The following is a 17,065-nucleotide window of genomic DNA, read 5'->3' as shown; positions in this document are numbered from 1 at the left end:
CAGCAGCAGCCTTTTTTAAGGCATTGGTATTTATGTAACAGGGAAACATACTGTTTTAAAATACAGTGATTCTTCAAAGCCTAAATCAGAGAGGGAGTGATAAAGTGGCCATAATCAATACTTTGTGGTAGATTCTCTATACTTGAGCTCTTCTGCCTTCATTCCCTGGTGCAGAAGGTGGATCAGGGATGGGAAGGAAGTGTCTGGAGTATATGGCACTCCAATTAACCCAGCTGGCAATCAGTCCCCTACCCCTCCTCTCCACCCCACTTTCACCGAGCTGTCCTACTCACCTGTGTGAGTAAACGTCCATCCTCTGCAGAAACCGCATCTATCCTCAAGCAGAGCAACCCTCTGCTACTCTTCCCTTAGATTCAGGCACAGGCAGTCAAGAACCTGTCTTATACTCCCTGAGGCTCCCAACACCTGGCAAAGCAGCAGTCAGTAGAGCAGCCAGCATCTATCTTCCCTCCATGTAAGAAGAGGCAGATAAAATAATCCTGTACACCAAGTAGACCCAACAGAACTAGGGATACACAGCTATACAACATGCCATCAAGTACAAAATAACAATCATGTCTTCAAGTTAATATTGTGCATCCTTACCCTGCGATGTTAGCCATCGAGCTTAGAGCATCATATCCTTGAGCAATAGTGACTCGAGGAACTTGGTCCATTGCCAAGACTGTGGCTTTGCGTTGGGCAAGTTTGTCTAGGAGGTCCGGGTTCTGAGCAGGGTAAATGAAGCTGACAAGTGTTGCATTTTCTTTGAGCAAAATGGCTTCATGCACTCCCAGCTCTTCATTAAAACATGGGGCTCGTACCTTAATTAGATATGAAGGATGCCATATTTTACTGCTTTAATTAAACAAGTTCAATATGAGGACTTCAGTGGCTGCTAATTTTAATTTAATATGAAATGCAGTTTTTAAAAGCCAACTAAAACACATGAAATACCTTTCCTAGCGCTAACCCCCTGTGCCATATGGTGTCCTATTGTCTCCCTAAGTAGCAGATCCTGATGCATGATTACAGCCTTAGATTCGATTTTAGTAAAAAAAAAAAAAAAAAATGGTTTTCAAGGCTCTTCAATTTATTTGGGCCCACGGGCTGAATCTGGACTGCAAGGCTTCTTGCCACCCAGGCAATCCACCTCCAGGGTTGGAGTGGCAGCTTGTCAGACCACAGTTGAAGCCCTTGCTTCTTGGGCAGCTCCAGTTTAAATGAATTTATATCAAATGATCTTATCTCACTGATTAAGTAGTGATTTAAGGTCTGGACATAAGACATACTTACATTGGTTTAATACACCAGTGTGAATTGCACCAGGTTTCAGAGCAGAAAGACAACCAGCTTATCCCAATATAACAAATTGTTATTATGGCACCTTACTAGTAGTTAGAGGGTAAGCCAGTAGCAGTCTGCTTATATTAACAGCTTCCCTGGGGTAACTTGTGGACAACACTACAGTGGTGTACTTTTACTTCTGATCCATAGAGAGGCAATTTTCCTTTGGATTGAGTGTAGGGCTTTTGTTGGTTACCCAATCCCCATTTAAAATTATATAAAGGCCAACTGCACTAGTGTAAGCATGTTCTATACAAAGGCCTATTAATTGGGATGGAATAGAACGCAATCTTCGACAGAATAACTTAGGATGTATATGGAGCAAAATCTCTTTGGGAACATAAAGAGATGTTCCCCCCCACCTCGAAATATGATACATTAAGTCATTAATGATGCACTTAAAGCTGTTGGTTTTCTGAAAACGTATGACGTTATACTTCTTTTCTATATGATTTAATGGCACAGGTAAGTTTTTATACTTCTATAATTTTATTTTTATTCTCATTTTTTGTTGGAATCTCTCTCACCTAATATTTGTGCCCTGCCATCAAAATAAATATATGGTTCATGTCATATGCTAAACTTGCCTTTAAAACAATATCTGAGCCAAATACAGTTTTCATATCATTGATTACTGCTCCAGCCTCTTTGTATTGCTCATCAGAGAATTTTGCTTCTTTGCCAGCTCCATGTTCCACTTGTACATTAAAGCCCTGTTTAACTAAGATCTGGACACCAGCAGGAGAGACTGCCACTCGCTTCTCATTTTTGTATGTTTCTTTGGGGATACCGACAACCAGATCCTTGTAGTGAAATCCTAAGTAAAAATCAAGAAAAAATATGATTTTCTCTGATGCATATCAAATTTTATGTATAGGAGATTTTCAAAAGCACAAAGGACATTTCAATATTTAAATTCCAGTAGAGGTGAATGTAACCAGAATGCCTGATTCCATTAGGCACCTCTGAAATTTCCACCCTATGAAATCCCAGGATTATTCATTTAAGTCTTTACGCACATGAAGAGTCCTTACACACAGAAATAGTCCAATTGGTTGACTGCAGTGGGACTATTTACATGAGGAAGAATGACAGGATTGGGCCCTATATTTCTGTAAATAACAGAGAATAACCAGAGAAAACATTTCACTATTACACTTTGTACAGTGTATCTTTCCACAGCCAGCTCACATGGTCACACAAATGCATTCATGAATGCCAAAAGAATAACAAATTAAAGTCTGGTTTATAAAAGCCTTGGCTGGAATACTGCTTATACAAGTTTTCATGCTGTTTACCCTGAAAAAGGTGTAGAACTGACCACAATTAAGTGACAACCTCAATTCCACTCATTCATGAGCTGGGAAAACCAAAGATGATACCACAGGGTTAGGAAAGGAAGCTCTGTTTTTACTGGCTTCACTTGTGAGTAAACTTTGCTTGTTAAGAGAGATGAAGGCATTTTAATAAATAGTCTAAGCCAGGAGTGTAAAACTTACATCCTGCATCTGGCCCACAGAGCCATGTTGCGTGGCCCCTGGTAGAGGGGCCATAAATTTGGAGGTGGAGCGAGTGGGGGTGAGGCTTACCACAGAAATCTGGGGCACAGAGCCCTGCTGGGCATGTGTGTCACCAGCAGGGTGTAAGCAATGACGGTGTTATCTGCTGCCACCTCCACTCACCCCACCATGTCCAGATCCGTCCCTGGGCATGGAGTGAGTTTGACACCCCTTGTCTAAGTAACATTTGTGTAGATCTTTAAGGACCTGATCCTGCAAGGATTCACAGCAATAGTTGAAAGTGAACTGTGAATGTTTTCAGGTTCAGGCCCCAAACTATTTTTCATACAGGAGCCAATCCCCTGCAATCTAAGTAGAGTTTTTCATGGCTCCAATGAAACTGGATTGGGCTCTTTAAGAATTGTATTCATCTCTGCACTGAGGGCCAGCACCAATGCCCATGGTTTACTTGAGTGCCCGTTATATGCCTTTAAGAGTAGGTTTTAGAAATGCATCAAACGCTGGCTTGCTTACAATGGTTAATATGGAACAAGTCACTGAAATGTTATCACCATCATTTTTCTGTACACCAATTGCACAAGCTTCAGCATCTGTTTACCTAAACCTACATTGTCAGCTCGGTGCCAGAGAGCATTCCACATGTGGCTACACAGACAAGACTGATGCACATGGCCAGGATATTTCTATTCAGACCATACTAAACAGAGCAAGTCAATGCTGATGTATGCATGGTATCAGTGCTAACTTGTACACAAGCTGGGAATTACTATAAAAACTTTACCCCTAAACAGAAGAAAGCAACAGCTAGTACTTATAATGTTATAAAGCAAGAAAGTGTTAAGGGGAGTTTACTAGAGAACATAATAGATCTGTCCTGGAAATGCTTCACATGAGAACCATGTGAATAGCTGCAGGTTTTACATCACTGGGCTCTTAAAAAAATGCCTTTTTCTGATTAATTCAGAAAACAGCTTTTAATGGTCATGTATTACAGACAAAGTATGTGTTTGCTTAAATAAAATTAAACTGGAAGAGTGTGTAGCTTCACAATGAAAGAATATTTACAATTAAACCAAAACACTGACAAGATTTAGAACCATAGAAAATTATGGCTGGAAGGGACCTCAGAAGGCCATCTAGTCCAACTCCCTGCTCAAAGCAGGAGCATCCCCAACTAGCCAGAGCCATCCCTAGGGGTGTGCAGGGCCAAGGGCATATCAGCCCTTGTGGGGCTGGCAGGTAGTGAGCAGTGGGGGGGGTGACAAGCGGCTGGAGCACAGAGCGGGGGTGGGAGGGGGGAGTGGCCAGAGCATGGAGCCGGCGGTGTGCAGCGGTTTCAGAGGGGCCTGTACAGCACTGTCCATAGAGCCCCCCAAAGTGCGGGGCCCAGGGCGGTCACCCCAATTCGCACCCCCCCCCCACAAGGGACAGCCCTGCAACTAGCATTACATAAGAAAGCAGTTTGACCCAAAAGTGAACATAAAAACTATATCCTCCTCAACTTACTAAAGCAAGCTTTCCATTGGTTAAATGATGCTATTAGCCACACTTTTTAGCAAGTGGTGGTAAGCAAGCTACCCCATTCCAGGAGCAATTATTTTCCAGACACCCTCTGATTCACAAGTGGTTCTTTCTGTAGTGGGGACAGTAATATATCATTGGCAGTAAGTTACTTCCCTCAACCTTACAAATTCAGGTAAGTGAGCACAATGGCAAGTACACGTAATCACAATGGAACAAAGACTCTGCCTATTCCCAACCCACTTAATTTGGAGAGGAAGTAGAGAGAGAGGTTATCCCCACATGGTTAGACCCAAGATCTAGGCAGTTCATGTAGATCCATAAAGGTTCTCACTCTGGCTATTCCAAATCACACTCTAGTCTATAGGCTTGATGGAACTACAGAACTGAGTAAAGAGCAGCATTTGACCCTTGTTGGTTCCTGTGTGCTGGACTGTACATAATTAGGAACACAGGCCTGGAAGAGACCTGCTAGGTCACTAAACATAGCCCTTGGCAATTGTAGGTACCATGGCATACAATCCCTTTCTTAAGATAATAAAGCTCCATCTTAAAAATATTAAGATGTTTTGCCCCTACAGGTCTTTGTTCCAGATTTCCCATGAGGCCTCCAACTCCCTTTGTCTGCCGTTGTTTTGGGCAGAACTGGTTTATGTCTCCCCTTATTGTTCTCCCTCATCTTCAGTGTTTCCAGACAGTCTTTCATTGGATGTGAGGTTCAAACAAGTTCACATATGTTTTCTGAATATAATGACTGGATTTATCTCAAGCCATCGCCCATGCCTTCTGCATATGGCCAGACCATGGTTCAGCTCTGTCTTAACTCCTGTGAATCCAGGCAGGCAGCAGCACAAAGACAGCAGGTCAAAACAGGAACATATAAAACTTTCATAGAAATAATATCTCAATTTCCCATGTTTTCCACAGCAATATTACTTTCCCCCAGAACTGGGATTCCTGGGGGGAGGGGAGGCAACCTGGGGGAAGCATGTGTGACATACCTGACCATGGAGAGACATATACTTGAAGTAGTCCAAACTCTGTTACAATTTGGAGAGCTTCAAATCAGGGCATTTCAGGCCATAGACAACCATACAGCCCCCAACTGTATCCCTCTACCAGCATGCTTCAGAATGGCCACAATGGCATGCAGTGGCATGTTCTTCAGCCATGAGTGGGGGAGGTAGGCAACAGAATGGGCAGACAGTCAATGAATGCACTCTCGTGTACTCAGCGCCTCTGGTTTCTCAATTCTAAGGGCCAAAAGCCATGCAAAGAATCATTTTCTCTATTCTTGGGAATACCTTGCATGACTCTCAGGCTCTGGTGACTGCTGAGGATGGCCAAGCACATATAAGTGATCACTGGCTGACTGCTTCATTCTCCCTCTACTCATGCAGGGGGGTGGGAGCAAAGTACTGTAAGATGCAAAAGGACCGAGCAACCCACTGTTGTGTTTTGTGAAGCAAGCATGTGTAACTAGAAATGTTTCAAAATGAAGCATTTCAAAGCAATTGCTGTTTTTGGAGTGCTTCAGTTGTTCTTAGAGCACTTCACAGCCTTTCCATTCCCCATTTAAAGAAGTAGCATCTTCCCTGGGCCCCTACCTCCTACTTAATTGGTGTCAATTCCATAAGAAAAACAGCTCAGGCTCAGTAACCTCTGGCACAAGCTTCTGGCTGGGAATTAAATGCTTACCAATAGGGGTGTGAGAAGCAAGCCCTATTGGATTCGGATTCAGCCTGAATCAAGGACAGTGGTTTGATTTGTTGATTCGGATCACTATCCCCGATTCAATCCGGCCAAATCCGAAACTGAAGATTCAATGCTAATTTGGAGAATCAGCGATTCAGACTCAGACACAGCTTTATAAGTTTTTTCTACATACCTTGAGGTAGCAGGCCCAGCTCTTGAATGCTGCGATGCTGGGGTGCATGAAGCATCCCACAGGAGTGGGGCGGGGCACATGTTTGGTGGCAAGCCCAGAAGTGGATCGGCAGTACTTCCGGTCCACTTCTGGGTCTGCAGAGAGTGCGTTGGGGGGCCCCCCCACACCTCCCCGACTCGGTGATTGGCCACAGGGGGACCCCGGGTGCTCCCCCCCAGACCCAGGAGGTACCAGTCACTGAGACAGCAGGGTGTAGGGGCCCCCCCTGCATACTCCCCGGCAGACCCAGAAGTGGACTAGAAGTGCTTCTGGTCCACTTCCAGGTCTGCTGCCAAGCGTGCTGGGGAGCCCCTCACACTTCTGTGGGATGCTCCATGTGCCCCAGCATTGCAGCATTCACGAACTGCCTGGTACCTAGAGGTATGTAGAAAAAACATTTAAAGCTGTCTCAATGTCCAAGTCTCCAAATCTTTCCGAATCTCTCCGAATAGATTCAGAGGGTTCCAATTTGATTTGGAGAGGGTTCCACATTCAATTTGGATTTGGAGATTCGACCACCGAATCGAGTTGAATCTCTACCAAATTAAATCAGAGACCGAAGCTTTGCACAGCCCTACCTACCAACATAGTTCCTTTTTGAGTCTCACTACCCAAGAGATGTATAGCAAGGATCACAGAGTCTCCACATGCATGGCCTGATTTCCCAAGCCAGAATATACTGATTTGGAGACTGGCTGAGGCCTATTCCCTGACAAACCAGTAGGGAAGACAACTTCAACAGGGGAAAGCCACAGATTTCCTTCTATGGATCTGTCTCCTCCCCATATATTTTCAAAAGACAATTGGGACCCAACTTATTAACATTTCCTACTAACACATGCATTAACCTTTAAACATGAGAAACCTACTACTGATTGGGTACTGCAGGCAAGCAGTAAAGTACTAGTCATTTTTGCCATGTCTTAAATTAGCAGGTTTCTCCATGTCAATATTCCAGACTTTATATAACTGATTTCACAGTGTGGAAAGGGCAAATTTTTGCCATTTTTGCCTATCTTCTATAATTCACAGCATCAACTTTGCTTCTATGGTAGACGGGTAAAGACCAGCATCTGGCTCTGTAGCTTTCTTCTTGGGCCTCAAAAAGAAAGCATGATCCTATATCACATGTGGAGATGCAGAATCCCCTGACATGACTTACCACTATTTCCACTGCCTATAAGCAACTCCTATCTGGACAAATTCTATCCCAGAAATACAATTCCTATGGGCTTTATCTGATGGCAAAATATTATTCTAAAAGTGTTCCTGATATAAACTATACTTAGAGAGTAACATACCCCACTAACAAAGTTCCAACCTTTGTATGTACATGAAAATCATTCTTCCTGTGGCTACTTTATATGGACATTTTTCTTCATTTCTTCATTTCCATTTATTTTAAGAGAAGTAAAAGTGATGACACCTTTAGGACCCTGGGGATCCTAATTTCCATAATGTCTTCCTGGAAATTGGCAGCTGTTAGTATGAAGTGCTCAGTGTCTGCAGAAGAAGCCTTTGAAGTAAAAGTGCTTATGGTTTGATGGTTCTCCTCACTGTAGATTGCCAGTTTGAGCACCTACACACTCCACCCAAGCTTTTATGCTCCCCAGATCCAAGTTTACTGCTGTAATTCACCTCCAAATAGTAGTTCCTTCAGCTCTGTGCTTTAATGCATAGATAACAAAACATACCACATGATGTGTTAATCCTAGTGATGGGCCATAAGCAAAAGAACTGATCTGAATCAAAATTTTACACCTATTCCCATCCATCCCTGCTTGACCCTTTTTTTAGCTTGCCATTTATTTCATATTTGTGCTGTACTGTCACAAGCTGGGGGCTGCGCAAGCTCCTACACAAATGCACTACAGCCTTGTAGATCTGTTGCTGTTTGTGGCCCCAAGCTTCCTGTGAACAAGTTATGTCATTCAGCCTGAACCTTATATAGCAGGGGTGCTCAACCACAGACCCTCAGGCCAGATTTAGCCTGCAGAGCCACGTCATCCAGGCTGCAGGGCTCCCCATGAATTCTAAGATTTGAAGGTGCAGGAGTGGTGGCAGAAGTGGTGGCAGCAACAGGGCCTGATCAGGGTAAGCAAAAGCTGGCTAGTGGCAGTGCAGGGCCTGATCCAGCAGTGCAGGGCTGGCCAGAGGCAGCATGGGGCCCAGTCTGGGAGTTCAGGGTTTGACCCAGCAGCATGGCGTGTAGGCTTATGGGGCCCTATCTGGCATCATAGTGTGGAATGGAAACATGCAGGACCTGACCCAGCAGTGCAGGGCAAACCAGAGGCGCACAGGGTCTGATTCTGGCATGTAAGTACCAATACAGCCAGCAGACCATCTCCACACCATTCCTCTAGCCCATAGGACCAAAAAGTTGAGCACCACTAGTATAAGGTTTTACTATGCGAGGCAGAACGCACACACAGACAGTAGATCAATGAATGAGTTTACAAAACTGGCTCGAAGTGTTTAGCATTAGAATACAGTGCTTTCCATCAAGTACTAAAATGAGACAACTTAATTTTGGATTTGCAGTTTGATTTTCAGTGGCACCTCAGACCTCAGTTCCAACTGCATTCCAGAAATCTCCTTTTGAAGAGGAGGAAGGACACCTGATACCCAAAAGTTTGCCCAACAGCAATCTCAACTATATTATACTTTGTGATAGCTTTTACTGGATCAACTATATAGTTGGTCGACTAGTTAGTAAAAGCTTTCCCAAAGAATCTGTGCTTCTCATATAACCTCCTTTTTAGTAAGTAACCAAAATTCATACTATAGACATTAGTTACCCACTTAACAATTACACATTTCTTAGGTACAAGTAACGTTGTTATAATTTCACTGAATACCATCCTTCCATGATCTTCTACAATAGAAATATATCTTTTCACATTTTTATCTCTTGGCCCAAAGCGTGTTCACAAACTGAGAGACCAGGGACAAGTATACATATATGTGAATAGCTATGATTATGCTCTCCTTCTGCAGGTGTATGGATAAAAGAAATATTTAACTTAATCCTGGGGTATCTCAGGTGTACACAAAAATCTTCACCAAAATGGCAAGAACTTACAAAATTGAACTAGGTAACTAAACATCACTGAAAATCTTCCATTATCATACTTCCCTCCACCCTTTTCTTCACCTTTTTTTTTTGATATTGTTAAACCTCCTCTCCCATCTATATTTGATCTGCCGTGTATATACAGTTGATCTGGAATATTTGCTTTTTAGTAGATTTTTCGTCATGCATTGTCATTAATTCTCATGCTAAAGACACCACAGGTTCTATTATTTTATTTCCATACAGAACTTGTTAACTAGATTGTGGCTTTATTTCACATTTATATAAAAGTCTTTCCTTCCCAGTATAAATTCTTATGTTAGCTGCTTAAAGGGTTTTAAGTCCTTTGCAACTAGTATTTGAGCCATCCAAATCAAACGCTCCTCCATAAAATTAAAATTTTCCACAGCTCCACTCAGTCTGGATATAGTTAGCAACATCTTAAACCATATCCTTATGTCATCCCATATTTTAAAGGGACCCTGTCAACTTAGTTTAGGACCAGAATTTGGGTTCTGAACAAAGCATACACACACCACACAAACACAAAAAGGTTATTTCAAAGCTCACTGAGAAAAAAAAAGAAATATTTTTTCATAATTTTCTTACAAATCCATTAAAAGCCGATTGATTATTTAGAGATTCCTCTCTAGGGCTTGTGAATACAAACACAATAGCTTGGTACTAATGAATAGAAATTGAAAAGTGAAAATGACTGTAAAACAAGCCCATTCTATTTAGTTTCCCAGACTGAAGGGCAAAGAGCAATAAAATACCATAAATAGGGAAAGATAAATTGTTGGATTATTAACATTCTTTCGCTTATGATATTATAAAGTTGTCTTATTAACAGGGAAGTGGACATTTAAAAAATATTTTTGTGAAATACCAATGGACTGGTATCTTATTTTACCTCTATTTGACAAAATGCTTATCACACCTTCTTGTTTCATGGAAAGAGTTATTAAAAAGAGCTCAATCTGCCTCTCTCCACTTCCCCTCCATTTTGCTTATTTATAAAACATAGAAATGTCATTTCTGGTTTTGTTCATTAGCATTTATTTGTTGTTAGTTGTTCATGGCAGTACAAGCAATGTGACTGGAAACTGCTTCCCAGGCATGCAAGAAAGGATGCCCTGAGAAGTTCGGAGTCAAAGGACAGAATATTAAAGAGATGTTTAAGGAAGTGTAGGAAAGAAGGAATGTATTAAACATAATTCTTGTACCCTTAATATGCAGCCATTCAGCAAGTTAAATAGGGTCTATTAAAGTCTTCAGGAGTTTTGCTATTGCCTGCATCTAGGAGCAGGACTTAAAAAGAACATTACAATAGGTAATTTGTATACCTCACTCTTATGCAAGTAGAGGTAGCAACTATTCACCTATTTATTCAAATCCAGGTTAGTAAGTACTGGAGACAGAAGTATTAAAGTAAATACAATCTGCAGGATGAACACAATCTCAAACCCTAGCATGATAGAGTCTGGTATGTACTGTAGAACTTACCTGTGAGCCTCAGTGGGTACATCTACATGTACGCCTTACTGCAGTTGACTAATTAGCTCTGCAGTAAAGTGTCACAGTCTACATATGCACCCATATTAGGGCTCAGTAAACTAATTAACTCTACTGTAGGATAGTACAACAGAGTAATTTCATGTGCTAAAACACATGTCTAGACCGTGGGTGCTAGAGTTCAGGGGCTGCCTGCCACCTAGCCCCGCACTATAGCACCCTTGTGTCCCAGCCAGCCCCTCCACCACCTGACACCAACATCTGGAGTCTGGGGCTGCACTGCTCCAACTCGAATTGCTGGAGTCGCAGGTGCATGTGAAGATGCTGAGGCCAGGAAGCAGCTGACTCCAGCACATTAATAGCACATGTAGATGAACTCAGTAAGTACTCAGGCAGTTAGCCTGCACTTAGCTCAGTGCTACCAAGGCTACACTGTTAGCAATACCCTAGCAAGTAGGACTGTGTGAAGCTTCAGGTGCTGATTCAGTTCAGAGGACATTTGGCTTGGTTTGATGGCCAAACCTCTGAATCCGAATCAAATCGAGGGACCAATTAAAAGGTCGGAATCAATTTGAAGCTCTCCGAATTGATTCAGGACAGATTCAGAGAGCTTCGGCAATTCAGGCAGTCCCTGCTGGCTACAGCAGGGAGCTGGACGCAGACTCCATGCTGGTAAGTAGGGGGCAGGGGAGGGAAGGGGAAGGGAGGGGACAATTGGGGGACCCCTGCCAGGCCCCATCTACTGCCTGCTCTCTCAGCCTCCCTGAGTGCCTCCCGACACCCCGGCCACTGTCCCAGCCTGCCCCCCCACAGCTGCCTTGCCCACCCCAACTCCCGTTTTGTTTTTTTTTTAAGAGCCCCCGTTCAGTGGCTGTTGCCAGGCAGGAGGGCAATCCCCACTGCCCTGCACTGCATGGGAGGCTCTGTCACGAGCCCCCCACCCCCACCCCATCTCCCAGCCATCCCCATGACGGTCCTGCCTGCCCCAGCTCCTGGCTCTTCAAAAAACAAAAATTAAAAACCCCGAACTCCCTGGCTGTTGCAGCAGCCTCAGGGCTCCTGGGAGCTCATGGTAGAGCCCCCCACACAGTGCAGGGCAGCAGGGATTCCCGCCCCCCCTTCCCTCCTGGGCAGGAGCTGGTAAGGTGGAACATTTTTTTTTTTTTTTTTTAGGGCCAGGAGCTGAGGTGGGCAGGGCAGCCAAGGGGGAATGGGGGAGTAGGCAGGAGTCTGAGGGCTCGTGACAGAGCCCCCCATGCAGTGCGGGGCAGTAGGGGGCAGCGGGGATTGCCCTCCTGCCTGGCATCCAGTGAGTGGGGCCTTTTTTTTTTTCTGAAGAGCCAGGAGCTGGGGCCGGGCAGGGCTGGGAGATCAGGCAGGGGATGGGTCTGTGTGATTCAGAGATTCTGCTGAATCAGCAGCAGCCAAATCTCTGAATCAGATTCAGCTGAATTGATTCGGGACAGTGATTCGAATCACTGAATCAAATCACTGTCCCCCAAATCAGCCGAATCTGAAGCGAATACTAGCCGCTGCATAGATGCCTACTAGCAAGGTACTTTGGAGCTATCTTGGGTATAACTACATAGAGTGTAATCACTGGAGTGAACAGAATATAGGCATAGTTTTATGCCATGATCCAACAAAGACATATGCACCTCTGACTTTCAGAACATGAGTAGCTCCATTGACTTGAACATGTGAGGAAAGTGGTAGTCTTGCCTGAGGATGTGGACATAAGTATATTTGCACCCCTTTCAAAAAGGCAGCACTTCTAATTATTTTGTGTGAACGAGCCAAGAACAATTCAAAGTCAGTTCAATTCAGTTGAAATCCCAACTTTAACTCTGCTTTATCCAGAGTTAAAGTTGTAAATTTAAATTGTTCTCAGCTTTTTCACATATAACAATTAGACTGAAACAACTGCTGCCCTTTCGAAACATTCTCCTTTGAAAGGGCTCTAAATGTATGTGTGTCCACTCTCTAAGATAGTGGTTCTCAACCTTTTAAGGCTCAAGGCACCCCTAGGCATGAGGAGAGGCATGCGCATGATAAGAGGTCAGGAAAAAAGACCTTATGATGAGAGGATGAGAGCTATGGGACTCTTCAGCCTGGAAAAGTGCAGGCTCAGGGGCGATCTGGTGGCCACCTATAAGTTTATCAGGGGTGCTCAGCAGGATCTGGGGGAACGTCTGTTCACCAGAGCACCCCAAGGGATGACAAGATCAAACAGTCACAAACTCCTCCGTGACCAATTCAGGCTGGACATAAGGAAGAACTTCTTTACTGTCCGAACCCCCCAGGTTTGGAAGAGACTGCCACTGGAGGTGGTTCAAGCACCTACTTTGAATGCCTTCAAGAGACATTTGGATGTCTATCTTGCTGGGATCCTATGACCCCTATTGACTTCCTGCCCTTTGGGCTGGACTCAATGATCTTCCAAGGTCCCTTCCAGCTCTAATGTCTATGAATCTATAAATAGGCTTAAGACAACCATCGGAAAATGGCAGCTCTGACTTTCCATTCATTTTTTAACTACAGGAATATAAAACAGGCAATTCTTCTGTTGCAGAAAACTCAGAAAGACCACAGCATGTCCAAATGTTTTTGACACTGTGGGTTCCTATTTGAAATCTCTACATTTATCTTGTGAATCATTATCACAACTAACAGTGTTACCATTTTATCACCTCATGGCACCCTTAAAAGGATCTTAAGAAATCTTGGGGTGCCATGGCCCTTGAGAATCTTGCCCTAAGATATTTCCTTTAGGACAATGTCTTTTGATTTTAAACGTATCTTTTTGCATGCTCAGAGCATTCTGAATGTAATATACTTTCCAAAAACTCATTTAAGACATGATTTCCACATTCTTTTCATTTGAGTCTGTTCATGATTTCTCAGTTTGCTTACTGAAACTATGTAAGCAGGACCATAAAGAAAATGGCTATTAAAGATTGTTTATTTTATGTTTACAAGAACAGTAGTTTAGATTATTTTATTATGTTCCAGACAGTGATTGCCCAATGAGATAATGTAAGCAAAGTAAAATAAATGAGAAACACAGTTTAATTATAAAAAGCACTATTTAGAAATACATACTGGTACATTTCCAGTTGATAAATACTGGACATAACTCAACTGTCTATGGTACATGCAGAAAAGATTACCTTGGGCAGATCCAGGATTGAACCACGGGGGCATAGCCAAAACCCACTTTGGCTGTGTGGCACAGCACAATGAATAGGGTCATTGTGCATGTGTCATACAGTCGAAGCGGGTGTGGCCACAGGCCCTTGCTGTGATCCTGGATGGGAGCTCACTGGCATGTCAGGGTAGCTCCTGCCAGAGATCTGCATGTGCTATGAGCTCTATGAGCATCAGTGTAGGGTCTGCTTGGAGTCCCTGCTCTCAGGAGCCTGCTCCAGTTTTCTCTTCCCTTCCCTCCTTCCCTACCCCCCACCAAAATTCAGCAACAGGGGAAAGAAGGGGACAAGGCAGTGCACAGCCCGTGGGCTCTGTGAGAGCTGGGGATCAGGGTAGCTGCTGCTCATTGGTTTCTTTCCTCTGCTGCTGAACTCAGTGATGAGGAGGAGGGAAGGAAAGAGCAAACAGCAGCAAGCTATGGAGCTGCTTGAAAGCAGGAACTCCAGAAAGACCAGCCAGTGAGCTCATATCACTCCCAGCACGTGAAGATCCCAGCAGGAAGTCTGCTGACATGCCAGTGTGCACTGAAAATTTAGTGTGCAGGAGACACACAACCAAAGTGGGGTGCAACTGCACTGTCACACCCCCTTTGGATCTGTCCCTGAACATTATTGACATATTACAGCAACAACCAAATTACAGACAGACAGAAAGACAGAAAGAATATTTGGAGATTTGGACATTTATAGTCCCAAGCTTTATCTGCAGCCAAGGAAGAAACCACACCACTTGATTCAAATAACTGTATGAAAATACATAACGCTAGTTAAAAAAGCAAACAAAAAAACCTGTACAGTCTTACAAAGCAAGCTTATCCCAGCAAGCTTTTCTTTAGGATTCTTGAATCAGAGTTGCTACTGGAATTTCTGGTAATGGCAATTGAAAGACGCTGTGTAAAACAGAAATGGAAAAAAAAGTCAAAAGTAGACAAGCAGAAGGAGGGAAAGGAAGAAAGAACAAGGAGCCCCAATAAGGTCTAGAAGAGAAATTCTTCCAAATCCCTGTCATTCTCTGGACAACTTCATGGATCACCTGCTGGCTTGATTGATTTATTACTTGATCCCCACAAATAAAGACTTTGCATACCCCCAGTACTACACAGATCAAAGTGTAAGAAGTACTGCTTTAAAACCAACCCTTCTTCTTTAGCATATTTTTAAGTGGAGTGCCACAACCTACCTATTTTTTTAAAATGATCCAGAGAATTAAAAATGATAAATTAATTCTATTCTTTGGGAAATATATTTGAATCTGGTGTTTTGTTTTATACCATGGAATAGATAGGGGTCAGTTGTAAAATTTAAATATCAATCTAGACCTGGGGGCAGATTTTTAATCACCTGGCAGCTCAGCTTCTTTGGACCTAAAGATTACAATTAGGCCTATACAACTGATAGACCTAGGGTGGCCAAATTTTCTAAGCCTTCTAGCCACAAATTGACATCCTGACGTGGCCAAGAGTCACAGACACAAAACTTTCAAGATACTCTAGCCCCAGATTACCAGAATAAGTGCTGCATACAGTCCCCCACCTCAAATAGTAATTTGTAGATAAATATTCTTCAGGAGCTGTATTTAAACTGTCCAGGAGCCACATGCAACTTGTGAGCTGCGGTTTGGCTATTCCTCTCATAGACTTCAGACAACATGGTGCCAGAACAGCATATGGGATAATGCCTCACTTTTTCCATGTGGTTGTATTAGAAGCAGAAACTTGGAATTACAGGTTTTCCTTTCTGAATATAAGCCTGATTCATCCTTTTATATATATAAGTAAAATGAAAAGACAGGCATGTATATATGTGAAGAAACAGGCTTATTTTCAGAAAGGAAAATCTCTAATTCCAAGTTTCTGCTTATATGTATGTACACATATGTACACACATGTATAAATATAGTAAAAAATGTTCATCAGAAAAACACTTGATCTTGCAAAGACAGTAGGAAGTGCTGCTCTGCATCTCACATCATAGGGCAGGTAGCCTTCTAAGGATAAATACAGAGCAATAACTATCACAAAGATAAAGTCATCTTACATCATTTACAAAACAAACAAAAATTCCTCTGTGACATCAGCTTCCCTATGACTCTCCTTGCTGCCTGTTTTACTCCTGTGGTATAGCAGCTACAAGGCTCATCTCTCTTTTGCAGAATTTTAAGTTGCTTCCTTTTAGTATGACCTATTAGTGCATCAGCTGGCAGTAAAACATTAAGCATAATTTTCCAAGAGCCCCACTGAATTTTCCCTTTGATGGCAGTTTATATCATGTGCATCTCATTGGGTGCTGTGCCATGTGAATGAGATTCAAGGCTGATAACCTGTGAATGTCACAAGAATGGCCCATTTGCAAATATCTATTTGGTCTAATAAAAGATATCACCTCTACCACAAGTTCTGATTCCATACTGAAAACAGAATTTATGGTCGCCCTTCACTCTGAGTTGCCTTCTAGTGATAAAAGTGATTAGACCATTTTCTCTTAATGCAATATTTTGCATTATTCCTAAAAGACTTGCTAATCCCTTTTTCTATAAATCACGGTCATGTAATATCAGTCAAGTTATTTAGGCATCGTTATTAATGTTATAGTAATTGTATTACTAAATGAATAGTTTCTGTGTATGGGATACTTTTCTCCTGTTTCACCAGATCCTACTACATATCCAAGAGAGCTTCCATGTGCTGATTTAAACAGGTGATCCCAATGTTAGACCAAACATAAGGCTGGGAGCCAGGAACTCCTTAATTCAGTTTCTAGCTCTGTCACTCACAACCCAATCTCTCAAAAGAAACTAATTGTCCTGTGTTTAATTTCTCCATCTGTAAAGTGGGGATAATAGGATTTGCAGCACCAAGCTAATAAGAGAGTTTTGAGGATGAAATGCTGTTGAAATGGAAAGCACTGAGGCAGAAAGTTGAGGTTAGGGGCAAAAATGATTTTAGAGACTGGGTTG

At 42.8% G+C, this 17,065-nt stretch overlaps 1 protein-coding gene across 1 annotated transcript in view; it reads right to left on the bottom strand.

Moving 5' to 3' along the window:
• The window catches only part of LOC102565872 (NAD(P) transhydrogenase, mitochondrial), a 91,675-nt gene that overhangs the window by 58,074 nt on the left and 16,536 nt on the right, over positions 1-17,065 (bottom strand). Inside the window, exons 3-4 of the mRNA XM_006278155.4 lie at positions 1,935-2,164; positions 607-824 (exon numbers count right to left, since the gene is read on the bottom strand). Coding sequence (XP_006278217.1) covers positions 607-824; positions 1,935-2,164 — 448 coding nt within the window. The remainder of the gene's footprint in view (positions 1-606; positions 825-1,934; positions 2,165-17,065) is intronic.

The sequence above is a fragment of the Alligator mississippiensis genome, chromosome 11 (assembly GCF_030867095.1).
Source record: "Alligator mississippiensis isolate rAllMis1 chromosome 11, rAllMis1, whole genome shotgun sequence".
Classification (NCBI taxonomy): Eukaryota; Metazoa; Chordata; order Crocodylia; family Alligatoridae; genus Alligator; species Alligator mississippiensis.
The sequence above is the reverse complement of the archived record's forward strand: the minus strand, read 5'-3'. Positions and strand labels throughout refer to the sequence as shown.